The 18579-nt window shown below is 36.4% G+C and overlaps 1 protein-coding gene, 1 long non-coding RNA gene and 1 pseudogene across 4 annotated transcripts in view; 2 read left to right on the top strand and 1 right to left on the bottom strand.

The window, feature by feature from the left end:
• The window catches only part of LOC116300396 (uncharacterized), a 77795-nt gene that overhangs the window by 16501 nt on the left and 42715 nt on the right, over positions 1-18579 (bottom strand). The window contains exon 1 of one of the 3 annotated variants that reach the window (XR_004197590.2): positions 17079-17144. The exons of the other annotated variants lie outside the window; for them this stretch is intronic. This is a non-coding gene — a long non-coding RNA (uncharacterized LOC116300396). Of the gene's footprint in view, positions 1-17078; positions 17145-18579 lie in introns of those variants that run through there. 3 annotated transcript variants of the gene reach the window in all.
• LOC116300392 (zinc finger protein 862-like) lies at positions 8078-10602 on the top strand. The gene is made up of 3 exons (XM_031709265.2): positions 8078-8644; positions 9018-9706; positions 9768-10602. The coding sequence occupies exons 1-3, from the start codon at positions 8078-8080 to the stop codon at positions 10600-10602; spliced, it is 2091 nt and encodes a 696-aa protein (XP_031565125.2).
• LOC148909626 (uncharacterized) lies at positions 13566-15527 on the top strand (annotated as a pseudogene).

Below are 18579 nucleotides of genomic sequence, written 5' to 3'. Positions count from 1 at the left end.
AAGTCATGGGGAGCAATGTAAGCTCAAACTCAGTACAGAACAGCGCAGTTGGACGGTATTATGACACAGCTAGCAGAAAAACTTTATCCAATGATGAAGCAATTGAAATAGCGAATCTTACTCTTTTGATGACAATGAGGTCGATTCTGAAGAAGATGTTATGAGGGCCAATCAGCCCATATTATTATTGTATTAGTTGTTTAGTTGTTAAATACTTGTTATTATTTAGAACTGAGTAGAACATTCGAAAACATTCTAAAGCTTTCCGTAGAAGTTGTGGTAAATAGCATGCAATAAGAACATTTTGGAATGATGTAATAATTATATTTAGAAATAGTGTATTTTCTATGTTTAGAAATAAGTTAATTATACAAAGAGAACGACCAGAGCTGACCCTTCAGTTAGCACAAGTCATCAAGTTGCCTACCGTTCTAATAGCTGATCAACAGAGTACTACACAGAAGAAGAACAAAAAACAAGAACAAAGAACAAGAACTAAAACCTCTGGATGCAAGCTATCGAACTCTTTGTAATATAAATTAGGTCAACTTAGTTTAGGCTAGGTTAGATTTTGTCTAGTTTAATCTTATTTTTGTATCTGATTTTAGTTTTGGTGTTATTAAAACACATTTGACAACAATTCACTGGATCTTACGTGTTTCCTTGCAACTCGTGCTTAATAGATGACATTGCATCCATTGCACCCGGGTCAGACCTACTTAAAAATCATGGAATATGGAATGAGATTTGTTCTTCTTGTGTTTTTTGAAAACCCAAAATATGACACAGTAAAGGATATTGCTTCAAAAGTTATTAAATGAAATATTTGACAAAATAGGAATTTTATGTTACATGCTGAGTAACCGGATATCTTTGTATCACATCACTCACGTTGCAGCCAACTTTATAAAATCATGGGGGGAAATGTGAAAAGGTTTTTTACTTTCATAAATTTGGAGAAAAATATTCAAAATGGAGTGTCTTTAATATGATTTCTCAGACCTGCTTCATCTTGATTCATGACATGACCAGGGATTGGGTTCGCTGGGCTTCAATTTCCATCATTCACAATGTTAACCTCAGTGTCATCATCTACATCTAAACATATATTATGCAGAACGCAACTTTTTTTCTTATTTTTTTCCTTTTGGTTTTAATTTTAGGCTTAATTTAAAGCAGCAAAGCCAACTTCAACTCCACGTCTCCCATGGCTATCAATCTATTTTGTAATCATTTATTCTCTGTTCTAAATTCTCCGTAGAAGTTAAGTTAGGAATCCGGAGATATGGGAGAGTGAGGCAGGTGTTTCACAGGGAGTAACTTTTCTCACTTTTACCTCTTTTTACCCATTTTTCTCTGTTTTCAATGTTTGGTTCAATTTCAGATGACAAAAGTACTTTTACTACCATGTGTCCAATGGCCATCAATCTATTTTGTAATAATAGTTTTCTGTTCAATGTGTCCACTGAAGTCCATAACAATCACAAGAAGAAACTATCAGCAATCCAGAGACTTGAGAGGAGAGTGAGGAAGGTGTTTCACAGGGAGTAACTTTTCTCACTTTTGCCTCATCTTTTTTCCCCCATATTTCGCCTTTGTTTGAATTTTTGGTTTAATTTTCCGCAACAAAACCACCATTAGAACAGCCTGAGAACAAAACTGAGACCTGTCGCTACATGTTCGATCTAAAAATGATAAACCCATATTATAGTAATCAGAGCAGCCCAAATAGGCATTTTGTTTTGTGTGAAACGAGAACTTTCATATTTATTGATTTAGAATTTTGTAATCATTTATTTTCTGTTCTAAATTCTCCGTAGAAGTTAAATTAGGAATCCAGAGATATGGGAGAGTGAGGCAGGTGTTTCACAGGGAGTAACTTTTCTCACTTTTACCTCATCTTTTTTACCCATTTTTCTTTGTTTCAATGTTTGGTTCAATTTCAGGTGACAAAAGTACTTTTACTACCACGTGTCCAATGGCCATCAATCTATTTTGTAATAATAGTTTTCTGTTCAATGTCTCCACTGAAGTCCATAACAATCACAAGAAGAAACTATTAGCAATCCAGAGACTTGAGAGGAGAGTGAGGAAGGTGTTTCACAGGGAGTAACTTTTCTCACTTTTACCTCACCGTTTTCCCCCATTTTTCGCCTTTGTTTCAATTTTTGATTTAATTTTCCGCAACAAAAACACCATTAGAACAACATTAGAACAAAACTGAGACCTGTCGCTACATGTTCAATCTAAAAATGACAAACCCATATTATAGTAATCAGAGCAGCCCAAATACGCATTTTGTTTCGTGTGAAACGAGAACTTTCATATTTATTGATTTAGAATTTGGAATTTAGAATTTTGTAATCATTTATTTTCTGTTCTAAATTCTCCATAGAAGTTAAATTAGGGATCCGGAGATATGGGAGAGTGAGGCAGGTGTTTCACAGGGAGTAACTTTTCTCACTTTTACCTCTTTTTACCCAGTTTTCTCTGTTTTCAATGTTTGGTTCAATTTCAGGTGACAAAAGTACTTTTACTACCACGTGTCCAATGGCCATCAATCTATTTTGTAATAATAGTTTTCTGTTCAATGTGTCCACTGAAGTCCATAACAATCACAAGAAGAAACTATCAGCAATCCAGAGACTTGAGAGGAGAGTGAGGAAGGTATTTCACAGGGAGTAACTTTTCTCACTTTTACCTCATTTTTCCATTTTTCGCCTTTGTTTCAGTTTTTGGTTTAATTTTCCACAACAAAACCACCATTAGCACAACATGAGAACAAAACTGAGACAAAACTGAGACCTGTCGCTAAAAATGATAAACCCATATCATAGTAATCAGAGCAGCCCAAATATGCATTTTGTTTTGTGTGAAACGAGAACTTTCATATTTATTGATTTAGAATTTGGAAAAAAAAGATTGCTTTTGCTGTTACTGATGTATTTGATGATCAAGTATTTATTGCTGTTTGAAGCTTTTGACGTTTTTTTGCTGTATTTCTTCTTGCTCCGGTATTCTGGAGTTATGAAAACCTTTGCTTTTCTTGCTGCTGTGGCTTTAACACACTACTTTTTTTCGTCTTTATATTTGCAGTTTACCTGTGATCAGTTGCAAGATATGTTGCATTAACATTCTTTGCACTTTAGTCATATTATTAGTTCTGTTCATTTTGTTATCTATTAAAGGTATTATAATTTCTTGTAAACAGAAACTGATTTGTGTGGCACTTCAGTCTAAAAAAACCTGACAGCTTCTGCATTGCAAGTAGCCCAGAAGAGCAAAAAAAACACAACTGGAAAAAGATATGGATATAAACAATGAAGAATAAGTATTTCCTCCAACTAAAGCAAAAGTATTAACAAAAATGTGTAGATGCATCATTAAAGTGAAACGAATTACATTCAAGAGTAGCAAGAGTTATGGTCCAAAGCTGGTTTTGTTAAAGAAACTTAAACTGAAGGATAAAGTAAAGAATCCATTAAAAAGCCCACCCAGATTACAAACAGGGATAGAATTCTTACCATGAGCAAAGTGATAGAGAATGTAGAAACATATTATAAGAAATGTCAAAAGTGCAACATGTGTTAAAGGTGCCATGAGCATGACAGCCAATTGCACAATTTCAAAGGTTCTTTTATCATTAGCATTGAACTGTTTATTTACGGGAGTGTCTTTAGCAACATTTAACAATAGAAGCTTGGATAATCCATTGGGAAGTCAACTCCACACCTCAAAAACAGGAAAAGCACACTTCTTCACAATACAGAAAATAAAAAGGTCAGGCGACACAATGGAGAGCTGGAAAAGGATTGCCACAAAATTACAGAAGTGTGACTGGTAGAGTTTTTGAAACATTTGCCCATTCTCTCTGTTGCAAAGGATCAAAACTCAAGGACAAAGTAAAGATTCCATTATTAAGCCCACCCCGATTACAAACAGGGCTAGAATTCTTACCACAAGCAAAGTGGTAGAGAATGCAGAGACATAAAAAAAATGTCAAAAGTACAACATGTGCTATAGGTGCCAGCAGAATTATAGTGCATTGCACAATTCAAAAGATTATTTTATCATTAGCATTGACCTGTGTTGTTGCTGTGTTTTCTTATGTGCCAGTCAAATAAATAATTATAATACTAGATTTGCTTCAAAGGCAAATTATTTCCTTCATCAGGCTAGAACTAACTATGGAATATTTTAATGTAAGATTTTCTGGTGCAACAGTTTGGAATTCTCTGGATGACGATCTAAAGAAATCAAAAACAGATAATTTCAAAATAAAACTATTTATGTTCTTGAATCTTACAATAGCTAATAGTCAATACCTTATGATTAATAATAAAATTACTGCATTATAAAAGTAATATATTTCCAACCTAGATTCTCATACTTTTTAAGGATTTATCTATTACCAGTTTTCCATTTATTTTTCTATTTCATATTTTGTGCTTTTATCTAGTGTATCATTTATCATTTATTCTTTACAATATTATTTATTATCTGGTCAATTCCATCGCTGCAGACATTACCCTAAGAAACAAAAAACTGGTTATAACTTTTAACTGAAACATGATGGGTTGACCAAACTTTGTTACGATAAAGCTTAAGGGGTCCTTTCTACTTTTTTTATGAAAACTCCCAGCTACCTCCATTTTTCTCCTTGGAATACAAAAAAGAATACTGTTGCGGACATAATCCCAAAATCATCCACGTTCTTGAAGATTTTAATGAAGATTTTTAGATCAAAATTCCTGTGAATTGCAAAACGTTTTAGACAAACTAAAACCATGGCTGCTTTTAGTGATAATGAATGTTCAATAATATTCATAAATATCTTTTTATTTACCGTGACCTCTTCTAGCCAATCAAAAGACATGTTATATCTTTGTTTGATGCTCTATTGTAATCTAACCAATAATAGAAGAGTTTACATTTATTTTTATACCAAATATGGCATAGGTTGTCGCACAAGTTTTCAGTGAAAATCATAGTTGAAGAAACACGTTTGGAAATGGAGAGCGATAGTGACTCGGAAGATTTCTTGGGATTTACGAACAATGATATTCAAGCCTTAAACGACTCAGATTCTGCTTCAAACTCCTCTGAATCACATATTTCTGTTTCAACAGTGAACACAGAAGATTTATCTGTTTTTTTCTGTCTCAGATGACGAAGAAAACGAGCCACAGGAAGATGAAAACACTTGGGGAGATTGCAGTGAAGCTGTGAATGTCGTTCCATTTGTATCTTGCTCTGGCCCTGTCTCGCAGAAGATGGAACCGTACCGGACTTTTTTCATTGTTTCCAGAGGATTTAATCAAACTTATTGTCAAAGAAACTAACCTGTATGCTGAACAATGCATTGCTGTGAAGCCCAATCCTAAGTGGCGTGTTACAACAGCCAAAAAGATCAAAGCTTTCCTCGGCCTTTATGTCATGTTTGGAATAAAATAGCTGCCTTCTTCGCGGCCATATTGGTCCAAAGAAAACCATTCCTTGGTGTCCCAGAAATCCAAAAAATCATGCCACGAAACCGTTTTGACAAACTGAGCCAAAATCTACATCTCAATAACAACTCCAAAGCCCTTTCACGAGAAGATCCGCGACATGACAGACTTTACGAAAATTGAACCGTTCTTGATCGTGTGTTACAGCAGTGCTGCGAAGAATACCTACTAACAAGGAACGTTAGTGTAGACGAAGCCATGACCAAATATATAGGAAGGTTTCTGATGAAGTAATACAGGGCTCGAAATAGCGGCCTTCCACTTGCCAAATGACGGTCCAAGTTTAGTACTTGGCAGGCCAAAAAAATTTATGGACTACCAGAAGCAAAAGAAAATGGCAGGCCAAAAATATCTACTGTTTTTGTGCAATGAATTCCGCGACGATTTCATAATCAAAAAGAAAATAAATAAATATAAAATTGGAAGTATTATTGATTTAGAAATAGTTATTTCTTCGTGGAATTGCAATTTTCATCGATGTTTGATTGAATGTGGACAGCGGTTTTCTCATGTAATTTACCCATCATGCATTTGGGTGCCTGAAGTACTCGTGGGTAAGAAAATGCCGGAGTACGTAGAAGTATTCGTAGGAATGACGTTCTTATGTCAACATTTTGAAGAGTATGGCATATCATTTACAAGAAAGCCATCTACCAGCACGGAAGAAGAAGAAGGAACTCTACAATTGAAAATCAAAGTAGTTGAAAAAGTTGTTGAACATTTTGTTCATGAAAAACATTCAGCAAGTCCAATTCGAGTAGATGGAGTTTTCGGAACCCACAGCAGGATTCTATCTTTTCTGGACAACCTAGAGAAGCTCAGCAGTGTCCTTTTTGAAGAAGCTGGGATGTTTATCAAAGAAGGAGCAGAAGAACTAAAGGAGATAACATCAATAAAGCAAGTATACAACCAAGGGAGCACATTAAAATTTTGTTTGTGTAAGGAAAGGTATTGTTCTTGGTTGATCTATCTAGCGCGCGCAATCCATCATGTGACAGGCGTTCCTCGTAGTGTTTTGGTTTCGGCCGATCCGAATGGCCTACGATCGTGACGATCGTGTAAGGAAGGGAATGACGAGTGTAATAGGAGGGGAGTGAAACGGTGGAAATTTTATCGTCCTATGCTCGTAGCAGATTGCTATGCACACAGGCGGTTGCTATGCACATTGATGGCTGGATTACACGATCAAGTTAGAACGTAAGTACTTTTTCGAAACTAGAAGTCAGGTGAATTTATGAATTTACGTAACATGAGCGTATGAGTTTATGTTCAAGATGAACTGTCGAGTCACTCGTTTGAATGTTTTTGAAATCGTTAATTTGAATTTTGAATTTTTTTACAGAATAATCACTAGTTTATTTTCCATATCTAATGGGGAAGCCGATCAAAACTACGGAGGCATATTAAGTTTACAAGACCGAGTGTAACGAAAAAGGGCTAAAGCCATGTGATCAGGCAAACTTTTCAGCAGTAGGATTATTCTTGATTATGTTCACCAGTTCGTGAGCCGATTTTTTTCCTATCACGCCGGCGAACTGATGAATGTATTGTCGATCCTCATATATTTTGAGGCGCAATGCCCGTTGATGAGGTGATAAAAACAATGCTTGCTCCCTTTGTCAACTCCTTTTAAATATATCTAATTAAAAATGATTTTCCGCTTCCAGCTATTCCACTAATGAACACACTAAAACCTTTTTCTACGAGATTAAAAACTTTGTTTTGCTCTTCGCTCAAGGAAGCCAATTTGTTTGTTTTCATCTGTTTGACGTTACACGTCATTTTTTTGAATTTGTCACGTAATCCGTTTCTATAGATACTGCTACCAGCATAGAGCGAAAAATATTTTCATTTTGGATTGTTTGATTGGCTGAAAAGGGTAACGTGGTTTACAGTTTCACTCCCCTCCCTTTTTACACGTCGCTCCGTTCCTCGCAAGAAATTCGTCGGTTTTCAGAGTTAATTCGCTAGCCCGACTGAAGCAAGGAACGCCTGCCATAAAGTGTAGCGCGCGCACGTAAACAAGCACTACAAGGAATGCCTGTCATATCTTAGAATACGTGCGATAAAATCGAAGATAAACCAACACAATCAAAATTTTAACGTGCTCCCTTGATACAACAAGGCAACTGTTGTGTTGAAGTTTCATGCCAATGAAGAATCCGATTTATCTGACACGGAGAGTAATGCGACTGATGCTAGCAGCGATACTTTGATACTTAGTGACAATGAATAAATGTATGAACAAGGCATGGTTCTTGAGTAATATATAGAAAGTACATTCTCGTTTATATTTTGATGAAATGGTGAAATACCCTGAAACAGTAGGAGGCAATTGTTGAGTAAAGTTGAATGTTTGTTAAGTATCAATAACACTGAATCTTGTGCATGAAAATTTAAAATGTTTTGTGTATGTGTGTTACACGTTTGTTTTTGTTCTGTGAATTTGAGTTATTAGACTATTAAAGCATTCTATTATAACTTGTGTGTCTTGTGTTTTTTCAATACTTGGGCCTCCTGTGTTTGAGCCTGCAATAAAACTACATAGCAGCTACATTTCTCAGAACAAAATGGCGTCGAGTAACAAAAAATGCGTAAGAAGTACAAAGAAGTCTACACTTCTCTCGTGGGGATACAATGATTGGCTTGAGATTTTAGAATCTGAGACTCGAAATGGAAGTACGTTTGTGACAAAGGTTCGATGTAAGATCTGTTTGAAATACGAGTCAAAAATAAAAGCGCAACGGAACTACAACAGTGCATGGTGCTCTGGTACATCTAATACTAAGAAAGACACTGTAACAACCCATCTCAACAGTGACTCACACAAATTGGCTAGGAAACTAGAGCAAGAGGAAGAGTTTAGGATGACAGCTGGTCCGCTCCCTTCATATGCTGCAACAACAATCTGCAGAGCAATTTACAAGCTGAACGAAACAGAGAAGGAAAGAATTTCTAAGTTGTTAGAAATTGCATATGTTGTTGCAAAAGAAGAACTTCCATTTACAAAGTATGTTCAAATTGCTAAATTGGAGAAAAAACATGGAGTTGATTTGGGAGTTACCTACCTGAACGATCATGCATGTGCAGAATCTATTGACTCCATTGCAGAAGTGTATGAAGAAGAGTTAAATCAGGTTAGTTATACTTTTAAAGCATGCCTCTCTGTTGTTTAGTTGATTGTTTATTTGTCGATATCCTTAATTAGATGTTAATGTTCCTTTATTAAAGGAAATTAATGAAATAGTAAAGAAAATATTTAGAAAAAAAAAACCACTTTTAAGGGCAAATTTCAAGACATTCATCAGTTAAAACTATATGGCAATTTATTTTTTCCTGTTCTACTTCTTTGCCAAGTAAATTTCTAGATTTTGTGCTTATAACTACAAAGTTTATATATATTTATATCTATTTTTTATTTAGTTCTTAGTATTTAATATTTTTGTAAATAATATATGGCTTGTAAATGAATGATTTTGACAATAATATGCATTGATGTCCTGTTTGTAGTTGCTGCAAAAGAAAGTCCACCACATTTCAATTTTGGTTGATGGCAGCACAGATTCAAGTAACACAGAGAAAGAACTGATTTACATTCTATATCTGGATCCTGTGCAAGGAAAACCAAAGATCAGATTTTTTTCACTTAAAAAGGTTGACCATGCTACATCTGAAGGATTGCTTGAAACAATAAGAAATGCACTAAAAGATCATGGTATACCTTCACTAAAGGAACACATTGTGGGACTTGGGGCTGATGGAGCATCAGTCAACTTTGGATTAAGGGGAGGACTTGCCACTCTTATGAAAAATGAGGGCATTGATTGGCTAGTCCCAGTTCACTGTGTGAGTCATAAACTTGAGCTGGGCATAGCGGATGCTCTGAAGCCAACAACAGTGTTTTCTGACATTAATGATATGATTGTTAAAGTGTACTACTTATACAAAAACAGCCCAAAGAAGATGAGACAGCTCAAAGGGTTAGGAGAAGCTTTGGAAATGTCAGTATCTCCACCAGTCAAAGCCCAGGGTACTAGGTGGCTGGAACATAAAATACGGGCATTAAGCTGGATAAGTAAGAACTATGGCCTTCTCATTACTCACTTCAGCCATATGAGTGAAGATACCACATACAAAAGCACAGACAGGGCAAAGTTCAAGGGAATGTATGATAAATACAGGAATGCCAAGTTTCCATTGTATGTGGAATATTTTTTAGAGGTGTTAACACCAGCAGCTGAGCTCAGTCTCCATTTTCAGGATCATGGAAAAGCTAAATGCATCAAGTGAACTTATTTTTTCCACTGGTCGTGTCAAGAGATTTATTGAGCAGATTGACACTTCTGACTATGTGTATCAGGAAGTCAAACTGACGTATGCTGACCAGGCCAAGACAAGTCTTCAAAATGCCAACAATGATATCCTCTGTAGTATCCTTGACTGCTTCAATGAAAGATTTGACAAGTCCGACAGTGTGTTCAATGCACTTGTTAAAGTACTCGATACTGAACTTTATCCACAAGCAGAAGCAAACAATTCTTCAACATATGGGTTAGAGGAGTTGAGGCTGCTTGTTAAAAGGTTTCAAGAAATCCTGACTGCAAATGGATGTGATGTAACGAGGATTGAAAGTGAGTGGGATGATGTAAAGGAATTAGTGGCAACAACAGGGCTGAAAGATGCAAAGTATACTGATACATGGGCAAAACGTTTCACTTCCTCAAAGAAAGACTCACTCAGCAATATTCTACATCTTGTTGAGATTCTGTTAGTTGTTCCCATCAGCAATGCCACTCTTGAGCGATTGTTCTCAGCAATGAATCGTGTGCACACTGACTGGAGAAATTGTTTAGGAGAAAAGAGAGTTGAAAATCTGCTTAGAATCTTTGAGGAGGGAAGTGCAATAGAACAATATGATCCAAAAGCAGCACTCTTAAGATGGTGTAATAAGTGTGCCACTCAAAGAAGACCTTCTGTACAACCAAGTGGACCAAGAAAACAACCAACAGCTTCTGGATCAAAGAGAACCCTACCTCAATCAGATGTTATTGAAACTGCCAAAAAACTATTATTGATAGAAGAGGATGATGCATGAACTGTTGTCTTGTTTGAGTAAAACTTTTCTTCAAAGTTTTTCAAATAGTTAACCACTGAATCTACCCTTTTGATGGGATTTTACAGAGATAGCTTGCCTTTATGTAAATATAGAGAAAAGTTACCAAGAAGACATGGATATATGTTTATTTTGTTCAAATTGTCAAACTGATAACTGTATGTTTTGAAAAGTTGAAATTATAACACTTTTTAACTTCAGTTGCTTACTTTTCATTGCTTGGCAGGTCAAAAAAAGTTTTGGCAAGTCAAAATTTGCTATAACCTGCCAAAAAAAAATTATGTGGCAGGCTAAATATTTTTTCTATTTCGAGCCCTGGTAATACATACCTAACAAACCGATCAAGAGAGGAATTAAAGTCTGGGAGGCCGCCGATTCCTCAAACGGCTACATGTTTGACTTCCAAGTTCATACGGGAAAGAAAGATGGCAGAGTTGAACATGGTCTTGGCTATCATGTTGAAAACGATTTAACCTGAACCATTACAGGAAAACACCATCATGTCTTCTGTGATAACTATTTCACATCTATTAAGCTAGCAGAAGATTTGTTGAAAGACAATACCTATTTATGTGGAACAATAAAAGCGAACAGTTCGGGTTATCCGAAGGAATTGGGGAAAAAACAACCCAACGTTAAGCGCCTAAAGCAAGGCGAATCTTTATTCAGCCAGTCAAATTCTGTTGGAGATGGACACTGTGCGGCGTAAACAACGAGATGAAACAATCATAAATGTGCCAAGCACTCCAGTAGTGAAGGCCTACAATGCTAACATGGGTGGCGTTGATCGAAGTGATCAATTGCACAGCTATTACGCTGTTGGACTGAAGTCAAGAAAGTGGTGGAGACACCTGTTTTGGTTTCTAATTGACTTCATAGACCATCCTTCAAACTTTGCTTTTAAAAAGATGAAAATGGTCATGCAATGGTAGACAAGTCAGTAAAGACAATTACCAAGGACAGAAGCAAAAATTGGAAGGAGTTTTCTCAATAAAGAGGAAGAGCAGGTGGAGCAAACAAAATCTCAAACAAACAAGACCGACCATCATGTTCAAGAACAGGATGCTGGATCTTTTGTTCAATGGATGACTTTTATGAAAAATCAAAGAAACTGTGAAACCAAAACCCAATGGCATTGGTCATTTACCTTGAGGAATATGAGGCATTTTGGCTGAAAAAAGAGGGTCTTCAATTCAGAAAAATCGTTCATCTTTTCCAGAATCCACTGTTAAATTGGCATATTCAATATTTGAATGGAGGAGAAACACTACTGGTGACTGATTTTAGAATAAAAAGCTGCAGTTGCCAATGAATAATAGTTTTATTTGGTTCCTTTCAAAATATTTAGTTCCCTCTCAAACTAGGTGTTTCATGTAGCCTGTTTGCTAAGTCAACCATGTGTTCTTCAGTGGTGCTGTAATTTGGCATCATATTCACTTTGTGTATTTCACTGGTTGACTTTATACCGTTCTAGCTACATGTAGTTTTTGGAAGTAATTATTGCTGTCGTGTTTTTACTGCTATTTTCAGTTGAGCTGGCCACTGGCCAAATTTTACTTGAACGAGGCAAGTTTGACGTCAATAAATCAGATGCTGCTAAACAGTGTACTGATAGGTGACAAGTGTGTTTTTTTGGCACATGAACTTGTTAGACTTGACATGTGAACTTGTTTTTCTTGACATGCAAACTTGCCTTGTTATCATGCTTTTAAGCAAGAGCAGGAGAACTTACGAGCATGGAAAAGCTCTAAGTAATGATTTGAGACAGAAAATCATCAACGAAATTGTTAAATGTGGAGGAAATATCACAACTGGATATTTTCCAGGTTCCATAACATAGATAGCGGATAAATTTCGCATTCCACAAAGTAGTCGCACAAATATTCCACTTTTATTTGATACTTCATATTCAGAAGTGTGCAAAATGGAATGCTCTTAGGCGGCAAAACATGCTTTTGAAGCGTGACAAGTCATAACTTCATGCATCTCAAAACAATATTTGGGGGCGTGTAACAGTCAACTTTACAAACTTTACTCGATCCAATCAACAACGGCCAGCTCAACTGAAAATAGCATTATAATAGTTGGAGTGACGGTTTTCGCCGCCATTTTGACGAGTAGGCAAGGAATAACAAGGCCAGGCTACTAAGCCCCATACATTTCTTGCAAATTTCTCGAGCGTGACGCGACACCTCTTCAAAAAGTCTCTTTTTTACAGTTTCAAACTTTATGTATAGAAAAACCCTTCCAGGATCTGAAAGGGAAGACTATAACATAATTGTAGCGTGAATATCCAGCTTCAGAAGGCGTTATTTAGCTTAATATTAGCCGATGTTTGTCAGGGCTTCGACCGCGTGGTCGTATGCCAGGAGTGTTCTTTTGATGGCTTCGTGTAAGGCGTATCATAACTGATACTTATATGGACTAAAAAGCCGCTAATTTATAATATCTTTCTATCTTATTTGTGACTGTTGCCATGAACAGTCGTGGAATGTTTAAATAGTTATTAAGCATATAATAAGTACATCATTATTTTGATCTCAAATTTCAATTGTCGGTCAACGGACCACGAGGAGCGATTTGTAAGAGCAAGTATATGGCTAGACAAGGTCAGTAAAATCTTATACAATTACTTTGTAATCACACACATATATGATTTATTATCGATTGTACATTTTTGGATGATTTAGACACACCGTATATACCATTGTTCATTGTAAATCATGCCTGATTAGAGATAACACAATTGTGATTGTAACCTTAAGTAATTCATGTATTCTTTTATGTTTGTTATAGTTTTACGATCAAATTAAGAACTATTAAAGATTGTCAGAGATCCATATAAAACCCTAGCCATGGTTACGCCGGTAGCTACATTATTGTTATTTATAAGATGCAACCATATTTTTTGGTGATTTGACATTTTAAATTTGTATATTTTTTAGATGGAAACGAACTACACATATGACGACTTCTTAGATTTACCTTTAGGATCGCTAAAGGATTACCTAAACATCAGAGGTGTTTCGGTCACCTGTAAAAAGATAGAGTTGGTTGCTAGAGCTTTTTCAGCCTATGAGTTTAAACTACCGATCAAGCTATCCGTTGAGCAGCAGATTGAAAGCATAAAGAGCGAATACCAGAGTCGACCAACAAAATGCACCATCAAGGATCCCAGCGCCAGTGATATCCAATGGCTAGATGACATGAACAAATGGCCATCAGTTGACCTTGGTAAAATCTTTTCTTTTATTCTATTACACTAAGAGTTCAATGCCACATACATAGGAAAATACAAAGATGAAAAGGCCTTCTCATACTGGAAAAGCAACTTTGTTGACACTGTGTATTATTTGAAGAATAATGATGATATATGTGTCCTCAAGAGCAAAGTCACTCCATCTCAGAGGATAAGACAAGATCCTCATGAAGCTTGGGTTGCGGTAAAAAGTAATGGAGCTATTGTGTGTGGCTGGTGTACTTGTATAGCAGGCACAAGTGCAACATGTAACCACATGATTGCTTTGCTATACAAAGTCAACCATGCAGTTCAGTGTGGCTACAACAATCCTGCATGTACCTCAGTTCCATGCGGTTGGAATCAGTCAACTTGCAAAGATGTTGAGCCTTGTAAAATCATGGACTTGAACTTGAGAAGAGACAAGGCTTCAAAACCCCAGCCTGGAGATTCTGAAGGAATCATAAGCAGAGCATGGAAGAATTTTGATCTAAGGAAGGAAGGCCAACGAGACATCAGTGAAGAGAAGAAGAAAGGATTTGTAGATGGCCTTAAAAATGTAGCCCCAAATGCGCAGATTTTTAAAAGTGTGGAATCAGATCGCCACAGTCAACCAAAGAGGAATTTGTGCATGTCCAATCTTGTCAAGGATTATTGTAATGGCATTCAAGTAGAAATAAGTGACCAAGACAAGATGTCAGGCTTTATGGAGAGCTTATCATTGACTGATGAGGATGTTTCTCAAATTGAAAGAGAAACAAAAGGACAGTCATCCTCTTACCTGTGGAAAGAACACAGAATGGGGAGGATAACTGCTTCCAACATGAAAGATGTATGCACTAAAGTAGATGCACTTACAAGAAATAGAGGAGATGTGAAGCCCAAAACAACTCCTTTATTGTCCAAACTTGTTCATGGTTCAGAGAATCTGGACCATGTTCCTGCTATTAGATGGGGCAAGGACAATGAAGATACAGCAATGCGAGAACTTCATGCTGTTGGTCTTGCAAACCACACAAATTGCAAACTGTCAAAAACTGGCTTATATGTTGTTAAAGATAAACCATACATTGGTGCAAGCCCAGATGGATTTATATCATGTTCATGTTGTGGTCAAGCTGTGCTTGAGATCAAGAGTCCTTATAGTATATGTGAATCCACTCTTATGGAAAGTTGGAGTGACACCGACTTTTTGGAGTATTCAAATGATAAAATTCAATTGAAAAGAGAGCATAAGTACTATTATCAGGTAACTGGACAAATGGCTGTCACTGGTGTCCACAAGTGCTACTTCCTTGTCTGGACCCCCAAAGAGTTGCATGTTGAGGCAATTGAATTTGATCCTGACTTTTGGCAGAGAGCTTTGCTAAAACTTGATGTATTCTTTAAATCATACATGCTGAAAGTTTTACTAGGATTGAGGACAATTTACTTTTGTCCAATCTGTGAGAAACTTATTGTAGAGGGCGAGGAACTACCTGAATCCTCACCTGAAAATAGTGTCTGCTGTGACCACTGCTCAGCCTGGTATCACTTCAAATGTATTCAGGTCATGAACATTGAACCAGATGAAGAATGGATTTGCAGTGCATGCTTACAGGATATGATGGCTGGATGGATAACTGATAAGTATATATTACTGAAGATGTCCAAACTGTTGTATAAATAAATCATATTTATTTTTAATATTTAAAATTTTCAAAGTTAGAGAACTTGGATTTTTAATAATAGTTGTTATTGTACATTGAGAACAAATGCCTAAATCAAACTAAATACATGTATATATTGAACAGAGTTTCTCATCTCAATGAAAAACAAAAAAATCAAATCAAGTTTCACACTGTCCTATAAAACTGTTTGGGACTAGATCTTGTTGTAATCACTTGACTAATGTAGATAACTGTTTGATAAACAAAACAAACTAATATAGGCATGGTAGTCAGTCTGAGTTATGACACTCAATCCATAGAGTATCAATAACATCATATAATACTATTGTACAAAGTGTATTTGTTTTCCACTAGTTTGTTCTCTGTCGAAAAATATAATTATAATATTGTATTCCAATTAGTGCAGTCACTCACACAAAGGTCCACGTAAGCAAGTCAGTGCACACACAACCTTTACTATGTCATCACATAGGTAAAGGTGGCTCAGAGGAAGCACATTTTTCATGATATGGAAGTGCTTCAATCGGCCAATGGCTTGTTCTACATAAATCCTTACATTAGCAATACGTGATGTATTTCTCACTTCACTTGAAACCATTTGCAAGCCTGCAGTTGTGCTAGGAGGAATACACAAAGTTGCATTTCTCATCAGAAGCTCCTCTTTAATTTTGAAGCCATGGTCTGCCATAATTTGGTCATTGCGCTCTACTAGATCTAAAAATCCACAATCTCTCACTATGAACTTGTCAGTTGCCCTGCCTCCATAACACTGAGACACATATGAAGGGGCTCCATTGGGCTATTATATAATATTAAGCTAAATAATAAAGCTAAATAACGCCTTCTGAAGCTAGATATTCACGCTACAATTATGTTATAGTCTTACCTTTCAGATCCTGGAAGGGTTTTTCTATACATAAAGTTTGAAACTGTAAAAAAGAGACTTTTTGAAGAGGTGTCGCGTCACGCTCGAGAAATTTGCAAGAAATGTATGGGGCTTAGTAGCCTGGCCTTGTTATTCCTTGCCTACTCGTCAAAATGGCGGCGAAAACCGTCAATCCAACTATAGCTTGGTTTATGCATCACTTTAATATAAGGGCATTTGATTTATTATTAAAGATACATTGATTTATTTCATAAATAGGCCTCATTACTGCGAAAAGGAAACCAAATCGGTAAACATCGGTAAGAATCGATATCACACTTTTTTATTTCATCGATCGACCACGTCGGATAGTTTGCTTTATTGAAGGCTAAGTCGGAAAATATGACAGATATCATCATTTTATGACTCAGTTTTTATACTAGATATTACGATTTATGTTCTTGAAGGCAAATATAGAGTTTAAGTCTAAGAAACTCTACGATCAACGACCAAAAACATGTAGTAGATCTTATCAGCTGTTGTGTCAAACACGTGGTAAACATTTATTCATCAAAACATGACTATATTAAAAGTAAATTTGCACATTTTTTAACGACAATAGGTACATTCAAACATTAAGATTTCATTTCTGTATAATTTAGTTTATATATTAGAGTTTTCTTACCTCAAATGAGTTTATCTTTGTGAAGACGACGAGAAAACACGACAGTTGACAAGGGACGCCATTCCGACACTACGACGGCAATGCCTCATGGGAATTAAAACACAGGACGCCCACAGATCCTTTTGAATAAAAGGTTGCTATAGCTACGTTTTTAATGGCTAGTACAATCTTGGAGATTGTTTTGATCTCTTTTTTCTGGTTTCATGTCGTAGTAATAGTAAAGTACAATAGTTTGAGGACTTATTTTGGCATGCTTTGACCGCTTGTTTGCCCCCCAGTCAACTCCAAAAAGTTGCGCGATTTATAGTATCGTAAGAAAATTGGCCCAAAACCAAGGTTTTTGCCCAACAAATGTCGCCCGTTCCCACAGGAACGCCTGCTTTGTAGGCTAGCATTGGAGTTTTGCAAGTTTATCATTATTGGTATTAAGAATATTTTAGGTTTTTTTTTTTTTTTTAATACTAAATGCAAACGCAATGTAGCAGCAGAAAAGATATATAGATTAGATTTTGTATGACTGGAAGCTAAATTAAACTGAGTAGTCTGGGTTGCTAGTCTCACTTAATCCATAAAAGAACGTTTCTTAACCGATCAGAAGCGTTTTTGAAATTTTCCCATTATCTTGTTGTTAGAAAGTCAATTTTGATTGGCGGAATATTAATAATATTAATAATAATAATAATTTAATACTTATATGGCGCAAATTCGTATTTGAATATGATCAAATGCGCTTAACAATAGAGCCCAAGGTTTTTCGATTCACACTGTAATGACAATCATCGCCCAAGTTGGGGTGGTAGTACTGTAGTACTCCACCCCCCTCCCCCTCCCTTCCCCTGTGCATAAATCTCGCTCCAAGTCGACCCGTCTATTGTTTCCCGAGGAGTTTTTTTTCATATTCGAGTAAAGCGAGAATTTGTCGTCGAGCGACCGACGAAGAAGAGATGTACAGAAGACGGCGGGCTTTGCGAAAGTCCACATACCGCGTTGAGCATTCAGGAGGTAAGTTGCTCGGATAAGACACTGCATATTAGAGGCACCGACACGTCAAGTCATGCCCCATGTCGATCGTAAACTTTGCTCTAGAGACATTAATTGTAAATTCTCATTAAAAAGTTTTAGATTTAACCTTTGGGGCAAATGTTGACAAGTCACCTGACAATCTGCTGCCATTTTGAATGACAGCTAAGTGTGGTAAATTTGCTCAAGCTCTTTTCTATTAGCTTTACTAATGGAATACAAGCTGACAAGAGCTCTACTTACCTTTACTTATAAAATGCAATTGCCATTGCTGGGGATCAGGAATAATCACATATATTTATACATGCAGCACTTTAGAATGCAGCTCGATCTGGGGGACAAAATGATAGGTTCCAATTCTCAGTCACATAAGATTGGAATTCTTTTGTTGTGTCCACCACATCGAGCTGCTTTGATGTCACATGCAACGGGTCTATTACCTATTAGGTATGACACATACTAAAATACCGCACTCACTGAC

This window comes from Actinia tenebrosa, unplaced genomic scaffold (genome assembly GCF_029948245.1).
Source record: "Actinia tenebrosa isolate PJP-AT-01 unplaced genomic scaffold, QUT_ActTen_1.0 PGA_scaffold2__45_contigs__length_23673736, whole genome shotgun sequence".
NCBI classification, from domain to species: domain Eukaryota; kingdom Metazoa; phylum Cnidaria; class Anthozoa; order Actiniaria; family Actiniidae; genus Actinia; species Actinia tenebrosa.
The sequence above is the reverse complement of the archived record's forward strand: the minus strand, read 5'-3'. Positions and strand labels throughout refer to the sequence as shown.